Source organism: Temnothorax longispinosus, chromosome 3, assembly GCF_030848805.1.
Source record: "Temnothorax longispinosus isolate EJ_2023e chromosome 3, Tlon_JGU_v1, whole genome shotgun sequence".
Lineage (NCBI taxonomy): Eukaryota > Metazoa > Arthropoda > Insecta > Hymenoptera > Formicidae > Temnothorax > Temnothorax longispinosus.
This window is the reverse complement of record NC_092360.1, coordinates 13426584-13440313: the sequence shown is the minus strand read 5'-3', so window position 1 is coordinate 13440313 and position 13730 is coordinate 13426584. Positions and strand designations below refer to the sequence as shown.

The following is a 13730-nucleotide window of genomic DNA, read 5'->3' as shown; positions in this document are numbered from 1 at the left end:
CGGCCAATACACACACACACACACACACACGCATACGGCATGTGAATTGCACGCGCCTTCTCTATTAATAAATAATAAGGCGCGCCAGTGTACAACGTCGCTACTGTTGACCCGGCTTCCTTGATAAAAGAAGTCGATTTAACGAGCCGCGGATTAAGGAGGAACGCCAAACTTTCACCGCGCCGGGACGCGGGAGATGAAATGATGAAAATGACTGATGAAACGACGAAATCTAAGTAGAAACTCAATAATATTAGATTTCGTTGTTTTATTCTACCGCAAATGTATTCTCTCCGCATATTTACGGATTTACGCGCGGGTATTATTCGAAATATGAAGAATATCAAAGTCAATGACGGGCAATGATATTGCGGTATGATGATAAAATTTCTTTGATGATGAAGGATATTTAATATTTACACGTTTGGACTTTATTCATTTTATAAATGAGATACATCAACGCGACACGTGATAAGCGATAGCGTTGCCTGAGCGAGATTATGCAGTTTCAAATGTCATCATTAAACTGTTTCAAAGAGGCGCCATATTCCTCCCGGATTATATGGATGCCTCGCACTCTCGACTTGGTAGCCGTCAGTAATCAAATTTGCCTCACACCCAATAATTATGTTTGCAGCGTGACACGTTTGCCCATCGTATCCGCGTTTGTTTACGAGTGTTGCTCGTAGATCGTTGACGGTTATTTTTCATATTTTTCAAATGATGATACTCGCGGATCATTAACATTGACAATCGTGAACGCGCGAATGCGGATACGATCGACAAATCACGCTACACAAATCAGATTATTAACGTTTATAGATTATTGCGAATCAAGAACACGAGATATCCAACGAAAGGATTTCTTGTTATAACGCCTTTGTCGAACCGTTTTGAATGATGCTTTGACAATTGAAACTGCACAAATTCACTCACGCAAAGCTATCGTTTATCGTGTATCGCGTTGATATATTTAATTTATAAAAGTGCATGAAGTATAATGGGTATAAAACTAAATTCAATACACTTTTATCGTTAACGGAATTTTTATCACGTTATACCGCAATAATCGTTTGATCAATGGGATTAAATTTTACTTTACCGACGTATCTACATATCTTATGCTAATTTATTCTTTAAATGGTTCTATCGTTTATTTATTTCAATAATCTGTGTCACCTTGTTTGACGTGAGCTAATTGATTACTCTACATCGGTGATTCCTTTCGCAAACACTTAATTTTCGTGCGAATGACTATAATGAAGCCGTCAGATTCTTTTGCCTTATACGCGTTTAATGCTATCGTTCATCCTCTTTCTCTCTATTAAGAAATTTCCGCAAAGCACGCGTGTGCTTTAGAACGTGTAAATTTATCGTACAAGATAATTACAAGATATCGCGAACCTTCTTATACTGGCAACCTTCCCACTTTGGATATAGCGGTAATAAATTGTACAGGAAAAACCATGAATTTATAATAGCGTGTAATTTTATAATGCACCTTACGGAATGTCTAATCTCGATCTATGGTATTGATATAATTATTAGGTACGAATTCCATCGCGTAAATTATTACGTGCCATCTCGTTTACATCCTATAGGAATAACCTGGCCCGACAAATAGTATCAAATAAAAAAATAAAAATGTCAAACTGGTAACTTTCCAATTAATCCCTAGTAAAATTGTTTCGCATTTTTTTAAAGATTTTAGATTTTTATAAATTTGAAAATATTTAAAAAGTTCTTAAAGATTTTGTCGCACTTGGAAAATATTATCTACGTAAATTGCTTCACGATTTGTAAATCGATAATAAACAATCGTGACAGCGCATTCAGATTGTATCGTAAAACCGTACGAGAATTCGAGATGGCATTCGTGCAATCGGGGAGATATCTCTGCGTCTCCATCGTGAATGAGCCGAATACTTTCTTTCGTGAAATCGCGCAATTTGAACTCCGCTGACAGAGTTCCGTTAACATTAATCGGTAACTTTCATACGCCGTCATGTGTATCGCGATCTACCCGCGTCCACACACGTGCGGCACACTTCGATATTTGTTCCGCCGCGCGACTACAGTGGGAACAGTTCGATACACAAATCTGGTCTCTAAACGCGCGTGCACAATGCGACCGCGACGGCGGCCCGCAAAAGGATTTATTGCACGTGCGAACTTTTCAACGGCCGTGCCGCCGTCGACGGTTATAATTTCAGCTCGAATTGCCAGCCATGTAAATTGGCTTCGCCGGGCGAAGTGACGCTACTCGGAAAACTATTGTTCACTGGAATTCATATTTGCATAACAACATCGCGAGCGCACGATGCGGACGCGAGCCGTATATACGAATGGACAGCGGGAAATAAAACAAGAACGTTGTTAGCGATGTATGCATCGATGTAACCGCGATTATTATGGCGAACACGTGTGAATCAGAGGCGATTCTTCGCGCATTTATTGTAACGCAGACCGAACTTCAAATCGGTGAATTTTATGAAAAACTACAGCATTTTTTATAAAAAAAAGTTATTTTAGCCCAATTTTTGGTTCTTTGTTCTGTTTTTCGAAATTTTTTTATTGTTTTTTTTTACTACCGCAAATTGATGACTACTATTGTCTTCCCTATTAAAGAACAAACAAAATTATCTATTAAAAAGTTTTCTAACAACAAATAGAAACATTATACACGCGGTACAAGTTTGGGGTAATTTAATACCCCGCTTGGCCTTTCACGTATGAGAAAATTCATATTACCTCTCTAGGGTTAACATAATGAATATACTATATGTGGGTTACTGATGATCCACGCGGCGTAGAAAAAAAATTAACATAAAATTAATAATTTTTCTATGTTCCCAGGCCTTAACTCTCAAATCTGTTCCAGATTAACAATGATCCAAACATTTTGCCAAATGTGAGACTGGTAATGCGATGGAGCGACACAAGAGGAGAAACCGTCGAAGCTACAAGAGCGATGATCGACATGATCTGCGACGGGGTCGTAGCCTTCTTCGGGCCGGAAGGTTCTTGTTACGTCGAGGCCATAGTTTCCGAGTCTCGCAACATACCGATGCTTAGTTACGTAAGTAATTTCAAGCTTTTATTAGTTTAACGAAACTCCTGCATGCTAACTCGATTCTTACGCGTATCAGCATTGTCCGTTAATTAAAAGCTATTGTAGATGCGATTATTAATAACGCGAAACCCGCGATATTAGTGACGCTGTATACAGGAGAGGGAGGAGCAAAATGAATATAGACAGTCGAAATCTCGTGGCGCGTCATTATCGCGGTGATTTCATGCAGGCTCGAGGGGAGAAGATGCCGGCTGAAAACGATTTTCGCCAGCGTGAGAACGGCGGGGTTGTAGGGCTCTGACAAGGTGAAGTCGAAGGAGATGATCGGGGCGCGAGAGAGCGGCGCGGCGCGGCGCGGCGCGGCGGTGCCTAACGAAGGTGGTTAGGGGCGGCGAAAGTGCGCCCGACAAATTGAACACCCGCGGCGTGACAACATAATTATGGGCCGTGCACGCATGCATTGCACGCTGGTACGATATGCGTGCTACATCACGGCGGAGCAACGCGGTGATTCGCGCCGCGCGCGATACGATATTGTCGGTAAGAAAGAGAAAGAGGGAGAAAGAAACAGAAATGACGTGTCCACTAGTCTATACGTTTATGCGACAGCTCCACGAGACACAACGCCGTTACCGTAATCGTGTGAATAAACGATGTAATTTGCGGATTGTCATCGCTTCTCGCGGTACTGCGATTAACAGGTGGTTAGATTAGGTTGGTTGCACCGGCGTTCGCGTCGAGCTGTTTAAATATGCTCTACATACAGCTCATTCCATTTCTTTTAATTTTGTATATGTATTTAAAGTCCTGAATTTTATATTGATCACTTCATTTCCACTTCTGAAAGAATTTTCTATTTTTTATTTTTTTAATTTGAAGTAACAATTCCGCGTATCAGTAATAATCAAGAAAGCTCGATAATTAAAAAATATCTTTTGGCATTCTATCCTCGGAAGCATAAGAATCTAGACGGTTGCGGCGGCAAAAGAGAGAAAATAATCCGCCGGAAGCGGAGACACGCGCGACAAACATCCGGACGAGGAAATCTATGCGTGCCGGAGAAGAAGGTCTGCCGGATCAAAAGAATCCGTACAAAAATTTCTGCAGCAGGCGACGAGTGAAACTAGGTGAAAGTAAACAGTGGTAGCTCCTTATGCCTATGCGCTCTCTTGTCCCTCACGTCCCCAAGAGCGGGCGTCCTTTACGTCGCGATTGGAGCCTCTTCTCGCGTGTCGTAATTCCCCCCAGGGGGGCACCAACTAAAGAATTTCAAATAGAACCCCTCATATTGTAGTATATTGTAATAGCTAAGAATCCTTACTCAAGGAAGGACTATGAATACGGTTATTAATGTTTTGATACTGGAATAAAATTCACCCCATGCAGGGGCTCATTTCCCGATGAAAAAGCTATTTTCGAGGGATGGGCGAACATACAGTAGGTTTCGCGTTATTAATAAAATCGCATCTACAATAGCTTTTACTTAACGGACGATGCTGATACGGCGGAGAGTTGTTTTATCAGACCATTGAATTTCCCTTTGATCATCGTCGTTTTGTTGTGGTAAATACGTATCTTGTATTGCTCTGTTCAGATCTTTTTTTTACGCGGGGAAATCTTTGACTACTGGGATCCCAGGCCTAAGCCCGGTTTGCCCAGTTTTACTTAAAGTATTTTTAAGTAAAAACAGATATTTATATTAAAACTTAATTTTTCTTAAAATCTTTTATGGATTATTCAGATTAAAATATAATAAATATATAGAAAAATAATGTAAAACGTTTTAGATTAATTTATAACAATTATTTTATTACTTGTTTTTTTTTCTAAGCATTTACACATACGAAATCTCGAAATCTCGAAATTCCGGTTTATGTAAAATATTTTTCGAATAGTTCTGAGCATAGCATCTTCTAAAGAGTTCCCGGCACTAGCAATGTTGTATGATTTTTTAAATAAATTAATATTGCTCAAAAAAGGAGTACGTACTAAAACTCGTATGAGACGTTGTCTGGTTGACTATTACCGGTTAATTAAAATATAACACAAAGGTCCTAACGCTCGGAACTCTTTAGAAAATGCTCTTTAGAAAATTTTTTACATAAACCGGAACTTCGAGATTTCGGACGTTGTCTAATAAAAAAATTTTCAGATGAAAATCGGGAATTGGGAAGCATTAAGTAAGCAATAAAATAGTAGTGTAACCATCAAACTCACGAGTATCAGGATATCAGGGTCGAATGTCAGGATGGAGGTCGATCCTCCGTCAGAGCAGGACGATCAATATAATGTTGCTGCGTTGGAGGGAATAGCGAGAATGGCAAACCTCTATCCTGACATACGGCCCTAATATTATATGCTGATACTCGCGAGTTTGATGGTATTGCTTACTTAATGCTTCCCAATCCCCGGACTTCCCAATTTCCTTCCCAATTCCCTTGATAATGCTTCCCAATCCCCTGCTTTCCAATTCCCTTAGAATGCTTCCCAATCCTCGGGCAATTTTCATCTGAAAAGTTTCCTATTAGACGGCGTCTAATATGAATGAAGCGGGTCAGCCCGCTAACGCAGCAGCACTATTAATCAAACGAAGTTCGATTACCTGATCTTTAACGTATATTTGATGTTTAACGCTCCAAAGGATTCGTCCACTTAATGCTTCCCCGAGGAGGGCAATATAAATGGAATAGAGATGGTAGGAGACCAAGATAAAAATAATTAAGAAAGAGGAACCACACGTATACGCGCGCGCGCACAAAACAGAAAAGAAAGAAAATCTGCGGGTTTAAAATTTTAGATGGAAATCGTCCGGAAATTGGGAAGCATTAGGTAGTAAGTATCCTTTGTGATAAAATGTGACCAAACTCACGAGCATCATAGCCATCATATAATATCAGGGGTAAATGACAGGGTGGAGGTGTTGAGCTTCATTCGATAATGTTGCTACATGAAAGTGAATGCATGAAAGTGAATCTATCTAACGCGCGCGTTTTTTGTTTATATACGTGAGGTATTTTTTCTCAGAGCTGTATCAGCGTCGGTGATATATGCGTGTGGAGAAACTAAGCGCCACTTAAAATCAACCGAGGTTGGCACAACATCTGTTCCAGCATCGCGCTCCGACGATCGTTAAATCTTCTTAATCGCTCGTCTCATTTAATAGTCCGCGTGCTGGACGACCAGCGACGATTCGTCGTTGGTCCCGCTACCGGTTCATTAGCTTCTCGCTCTCGTCTCGTAAGTCTGGCGCGACATTCTATTGCTCTTAGGCTTCTAAACCAAACTCCGTCCGTGCGTCCGACGAAGCGCGATTAGCGGTACGACGGCATTTGGCAACTTATCACAAATACTCCTAATTGCGCCCGGTCATTAAACAATCTTCGTTACTGTGAAGCGTCACGCATTATGACTTGAAAATCTTTTTCTTTTACAACCGCCAACGTCATAGTAACTTTATCCGGGTTTAGTTATTTGAATGCAACAGGTCAATTTAGTTTCAAAGGCAATAAAGAGCTTTTATAGCAGTAAATCTGTCAGCGATACGACGTCGTATCAATATGTAAACCGATTACGAGATCCATATAAACCTCTTTACAAAACGGATTTCTTTCGGCTGCAGAGTATACTCTATTGTCAGATGACAAAAAACGGTGTCGAAAAAGGAAATCAACTGCGTTTAAATTCACTGAAACATATACTAACTAGAACGCGCGCGCGCGCACGCTGCTATAGAAATTCACGGTAGGCGATGGATATGAGAGATTATTGTCACGGTTGACTAACCATCGGTTTCGATCCGCTTACAACTGATAAATCTATATCAAAAATAAGATAATATGTATTTCAGATTCGAGTTTTATATGTTTCAAAGCTTCTTGTAAATAATAATTTTTGTTGAAATATTTGAAATTTTGAAATATGTTTGAAATTTCAAACGCTCTGTAACGTAAATTATAAGTTTTTAAAAGAAAAACGTACTGGCGATCAGTGCTGTATAGCGTATTCGGTGAACGCATAGTAATAATTTTATGATGACATTTGCTTTTACCACTATAAAAAAAAAACAATTTGTCGTAAAGCGTCCAGTTTTCGCGTGAGCTTTTTTTAACAGTATTTACAAATGACAAACATTTCGGTCTTTGATAGACCCTCTTCAGTGTCGGATAAATAAAATAAAATAAATTAGAAGTGTAGATAACAATAGTTTTGTCAAATGGCGATTCTTATTACATCTGACTCAGGTAGCCGGTCACTACCGACGTTTACTCTTATTTGACTTTATTTTATTAAATTGATTTTATATCTGGAGAGCTTAAGCGTTATTTATTGGATATATATATTATGTAGTTCAATTTCATGATTTTTAAAGGAATAAGTTTATTGCATAATTCATTTATGCTTGATAGTTTAGATTTTGTCCATATAAAGATATAGGTACACAGGGATGACGGGAAGAAGGAAGGATACATGAGACGACTGCAAAAGAGAAGGAAGGGAGGGGTTGTTGTAAATGAATATGGGGTAGTGGAAGAAAGGATGTAGAAAGGGAAAAGGATACATGAGACTGCAGGTGAGAAAAAAGGGAGGGATTGTTGGAAATAATCATGCGATACAATAGCGGCGAGCGGGAAAAAGGGAGGGGGAGAGAGAGAGAGAGTGCGGCGAGCGGAATGAAGGTACAATGGGGTAGTGAACGAAAAGTTGGAGGAAGGGTACAGAGGGGACGAACGGATGAACAGACTCATGGTATTAGAAGCAGAGAGTGAAGAGAGAAAAGGATGAGAAGGGGCGAGAGAGAGAGAGAGAGAGAGAGAGAGAGAGAGAGAGAGAGAGAGGAGGAGGAATAGAAATAAGCGTATTGTAAAGGGCTGCGAAGAGCGAAATAGGAAAGGATGCGATGCGACGCGATGATGGCGAGCGGGAAAAAGGGAGAGGGAGTGCGGCGTGCCGCAGATGAAGATACATGAAAACAAAAGAGGAGAGTGATAGGAAGGTCAGGTTAAAAGATAGTGATTGTAAAAGGAGCGGGAGTTCTCTTGTACCCTGCAAAACGGACAAAATAAAAATATACACTTTTCTATTCTATAAAGATATATTTATACATAACTTTATAAAGAATCCCGTGTTTATCTAATAAAATATTTTAATCTTCTGTTAACCCGTAATATAAGAAATAGTCTCGAAAGTGGTCGCGTAGAAAATCGTGCAGATAAAACGCGGAAAGTCGAGCAGTATATATACGAGCAAAAATGGAAAATGCCGTAATTTGTGACATGTCGTAATGGCTGATTCATCAACACACCTTTTCACGATCGGCAACTTTATTGTGGCGAAACTATAATGAATAGCTGGGTAGAACACGAATGTGTTTCTCGAAGAACCGATGCAAGGTTAAACTGGATTCCTGGTCGTCATCATTGCTTCCGCGTTCACGATAATGAGATCAGTCCAGCTGTCACATTTCTCGCCAAGAATAACACTCACTCCTTCGTAACGTGTACGTTAAAAACCTCGAGAATCCTCGGTTCAAGAGAGCCGAGTTAGCAGCTATCGTTTTAATGCTTAGCGCTTAAAGAAAAAAAACTCTAGTTTTATTTATTTAGAGTATTTCCTATGTAAAATATAAATCTATTAAAGATTCTGTATTTTTGGTAATATTTCTAATTTGTAATTCTTATAACTTAAATTACGTGAAGGAAGAATTATGTATTGCTTGACGAATAATTCTGATATAACATGACGGAAATTTCATTACGAATTTATTACTTCACATCGAATCCTCTCAGTGGTTTTCGCGTGAGAAACAAATCTCGAGTTTCGTGATCCGAGCACGCTGTTCTTTATAGCGAGTGTACTGTCTCCCTATCGATTTCGAATATTTTCTCTGTTACGGACGAGCGAAGGAAGCGAGACCGATAAATACTTTTCACAGCGATTCTGTAGCCTCGTTCCAGGAATAGATAACTGTTCAGTCGCGATCTACGTAATGTCCATTGCAAAATCGATCTTTACGTGTGTCTGACTATAAATCATTGCAATTATTGCACAAAGTTACGTACTACGAAAAACAATTTTTTTACGATATCTATATAGCAATGATAAATGATTAGATGATTACTTTCTTATTATATTTTGAGTAAAATGCACCAGCTATATGTATATAGGAAAATACACAAACTACTCTCGTAAAGCAACGAGCACGTACAACGATTTGCGCACAGCTTGATTTCACCGGGACGATCTTGATTAGTTGATTATGTCTCATTCTTAGTTGATTATGTCTCGTCCGAGTCATGTCAGTCAGTTTCATGAAATCTTCAGAGCAACTCGAGACGCCTTTCGGAGTTGCAGCGCGAAGTGCGTGCGATTTTAACGAGTCGAGACAGCTCGCAATTGAAATAATTTGTCGTCGGCCGAGTTTGTCCCGGCCACAGCGGGTCGAAGAAATAATATAACATAGAACCAAAAAATTGAATTGTCGAAATATCTACTTTTCTTTTGCAAATTTTAATGTTGTAGATTAATGAAATAACGTCATTCACTCCGAATATTTCCGTAATTTCCGTACAAATGTACGCGATAATATAGGTCATTCTTACATATGTAACTTCTACGACTTCTCCGCGCTAATGTTAATTTGTATGGAAATTACGGAAATATTCAGAGTGAATGACGTTATTTCAGTAATCTACGGCAAATTTACTATTAACCTTACTCCATCCAGTACCCTCTCCCACTGAATCGCGACTTCGGCGCATAATTTTTGCTTTTCACCTCGAAGCAATTGCACACACTGTAACTTTCTGAGAAAAAGATAATCACGTTCCAAGAAAACGTCGCGCAAGTTACGAGGCTGATACCTAGCTATAAATACATCGGACGAGTGTAAAAATAGACGAGTACGGCAAGGATTCGGAACAGGAACGCGTATCCTGGTGCACGCAGTCGGATGCTCGTCAGAGCGGAGCGCTGTCTACCACCAGATCGAAATAGACCGATGACGCATTTATCTAACAGGTTCCCTCGTAACCGTTTGTTTGCCCTGTCCGATTTTTATTATTCTCGATAAGTACGGCGTGGCAGCGGCGGGACGGCAGCGTGGTAGCGACGGCGCGCTCACTCGCTCGCCGCGCCGGTGCGCATAAATATTAATTGATCCTGTTTGTGCAATATTACGTTACACACGCCCGCCCATTTTTTTTCCACGCAATATAAATATACGCGCGTGACGGTGATGATGATGATGAAGCAAACGGGTCGGATTCTCGATCGCGCGCGAAACCAGTATTCTCACGCGCTGCGCTAGCTCGTTCGCTCGCTCATTCTTCCATTCCGTCGTTCTAAAAATAGCACATCCGCGCGCGCGAAAGCACGGCCAGTTTTCCGCTCGTAATGAATGGATTCCTTCGTCGCGGCACACAAAACATCGCCGCAAATTCACGTAGAAAATTCCCTTTATTTACTTCGACACAATTCGTTCCGACGGCAAATGCAATTTTTAGTTTTGACGTTAATGATTAATGATTCTAAATATTGATAAACGAACTAGAAATAAGACACGTCGAGCTACCGCTATTATTAGAAATCGCAGATATCAGAGGAATGTACAAACTCTAAAATTAGAAATGTTTTGACAAAATTAGAATTGTTTCGAGATCGTGAGATCTAATAACGAGTTTAATAACGACTACTTCGCGAGAAAGCATCGCTCAAATGAGTTGGCGAACAATGAGGAGGCAATACCCGATCGATGACATCTTATAATACCCTGCGTTCCGTACGCGCATACGTAACGTTTACTATAAAAAATGCGCGCATATGCGCGTTACGGAACGTGGCCATAAAATATTGCGGTCTGCAATAACATTTGAATGCATTGAAACATTAATGAGAATCAAGATCGTTTGTGAACAGTTATGTTTCTGTTCCCCTGCAAAATATTCATTTTATTTCACTTTTGATTTTAATTATATTTATTTTATACTTATTTTAGTTTATTTAATTTACATTTTATTTAATTTTTACATTGTTGCTAGAGGTATCGGCATACCGGTTATCGGGATAATCGTCACCCCTGAATTTTTCGTTCGTTTCTCACGTTACTATTTCCAAGTGCCTCTTTCGCGACACTTTCGAGGCGCGCGATGTTTTTTTTTTTCTAATCGCGCCTGTTAACCGAGATCGATATCTCCATCTTTTTGCGCCTAAAAAGTAAGAAAATAACAGCGCGTTACGTCGCTTTTAGTGCTTTCTTTGTATAATAATATAATATAAATCTGTATAATATGACACGATATTGCACGGTTTAATGTTCCATCGGTGACCTCGAAACGTGCCGCGACCCACTACTCCATGCCTGTCGATCGATCGTGACCTTTGCCACACAGGAAACTGACGATTCCGCAAAAGCAAAGTCGTTCGTCGTTCGTCGTCGTCGTCGTCGTCGTCTTGCGAGTTAGTTAATGTTGTTTGATGTTTTTCAAAATTATCGAGACCATCGAGATAGATACGATATTTTTAACTATCCTACAGTGATAAGTTGCCAAAGGTTACGCGATACAGCAACTTAATTTACGAAAATGTAATAATCTGAAATAAACTGTGCGAGAATTTACGAAACACTTTCAACGATAATACAACTGAAATAAATTGCACGCGTGAGTATTAATATCGCGATTTATCCAGCGAAACGGTCTGCTGTATCACTGATTCTTCCGGCTAGCTTCGAAGCATAAGAAATAACGGAGACATAGAACCAAAAAATTGAATTGTCGAAATATCTACTCTTTTTTGCAAATTTTAACCCTCAGTTAACCTCACCAGGGTCTAAAAGACCCTGCACGTTGTTAAAACGTGCAGGGTTTTCAAAACGTTTATAAAACCCTTGTATCTTTTTTTAGTCAGTAGTGCATCAATAAAAAAAAAATTCGCTTCTTCAGAAAAACAAGCTCTTTTTTTAAAATAACTTTTACATTTTTTAATTTGGAATAATCTAACTTACACAGTCTTGTAGATCTTTAAAAGATGTGTCGATTAAAAAAAAAGACGTCAAATTGATGCATTTGTCTTAAAGATACAAGCTGGAGAAGACGACAAGGGGTCTCTCAGACCCTGGTGAAATAACAACGGGTAGTGAAAACGTAAGGTAACTAAGAGTAACTAAGGTAAATGTTTTAATTATAGTTTATTTAAAATTAGAATAACTTTCATTTATTTACAAAAATTCGTCGATCGGATATTTAAAAATACTAGGAATACAATAAACACCATAGTTGTTTAAACGGAACTATATGATTTCAAGTTAATTGATTATAAATTTAAAAAAAAATTATCCTTATGGCCACGTTACACTGAGTGACCTATAATGGCAGTCTGATCTATTTCACATAAAGCTCATCAAAATCGGAGGGGAACACTTCCGTACCTTTCTTTGTTAGAGCTCATCTAAACCCTAAATTTAATTGTCATGTGCAATGCTATTGGAAGACGCGAGTTTGATTGTTTTGTGGTATTGAAGAGACACTGGAAGCGAGTTCGATTTGTTTTTTGCATTCGGCGCCATGCAATATACTAGCTGTCAAGTGCATATACGTTCTAACGTTCTCTCAACACAAAACAATCTAACTCGCGTCCGCTAATCGCCAATAGCTGATTTGCACATGACAACAAATCTAGGGTTCAGACGGACCGAGTTCCCAGCCTACGGCCTTTCCTATATTACAGTTATTTAACTCGTGCTTAACATATAATAATCCAACGAGCTTGATGACATCTCTAACCACATGACTCACAATACAGTTGTGAGATTTAAGTTTGGTTCTAATTGTGGATACTTTTTATTTAAAATAATCATTTAAATAGCCATTTTCTTTTAATTTATGTTTTTTATGTTTACTTTTTAACGCTAAATTAAATTTATATTAATAATGTACATATTGACCTTGTTTTAGCCTATATAGAATAATAGTATTCTTAGCAAAACGTCCAAGATTTTTATAACTCTAAAGAGTCGGTAAAGCAAATAATGTTTTATATTTTTTTCTTAAATATCTACAATATTTCTGAATATAACCTTAAAATATAGATAATTGTAAATAAATTTCAAAATATAAAAAATATTTTATCGTATTTTCGTTACAATGTATACTTTTTTAATACATTAATGAACTTAAATTTGACCCGAAATTGGGATTCGACCCATGATATAGGTCGTGCTTTAATTCTCGGACAATAAAAGAATCGATTGGCTGCTATTCGAAACGCGGAAGGTCAGCTTACAGGTAACCAACCTCGGATACATGTGCGCAGACCTTCCACGTTTCGAATAGCAGGCCCACCTTACTGGAAACATTGCTAACACAATAGCGTCAAAGTTTGTTATTAATAATTTCCAAATAAGGAAACCTTTTCTTCGCCAGTGAATAGAATAAAAAGGAGTGGTAATAATCGACGCTGACTGGCTATATAAAATTCTTTAATTATCTCACGACGTTTCGACCGTTACTTTCGGTCCTTATCAAGTGTTCAAATTATATTACTTGCAAACAATTCAGTCCTGGCATTGTGCCAACAATCCAAAAGTCAAGAACTAAATGAAAAAATAATAAAAAGAAAAAATATATATATATGTATAATATAAAAGGTCCAGAACTAAAAA

The 13730-nt window shown here is 38.7% G+C and overlaps 1 protein-coding gene and 1 long non-coding RNA gene across 2 annotated transcripts in view; one reads left to right on the top strand and one right to left on the bottom strand.

The window, feature by feature from the left end:
* LOC139809527 (uncharacterized) overlaps positions 1-13730 on the bottom strand; it is a 91514-nt gene that overhangs the window by 44238 nt on the left and 33546 nt on the right. The gene's annotated exons all lie outside the window — the stretch shown is intronic.
* Positions 1-13730, top strand: part of LOC139809524 (receptor-type guanylate cyclase Gyc76C) — a 56471-nt gene that overhangs the window by 27762 nt on the left and 14979 nt on the right. The window contains exon 4 of the mRNA XM_071772465.1: positions 2882-3079. Coding sequence (XP_071628566.1) covers positions 2882-3079 — 198 coding nt within the window. The remainder of the gene's footprint in view (positions 1-2881; positions 3080-13730) is intronic.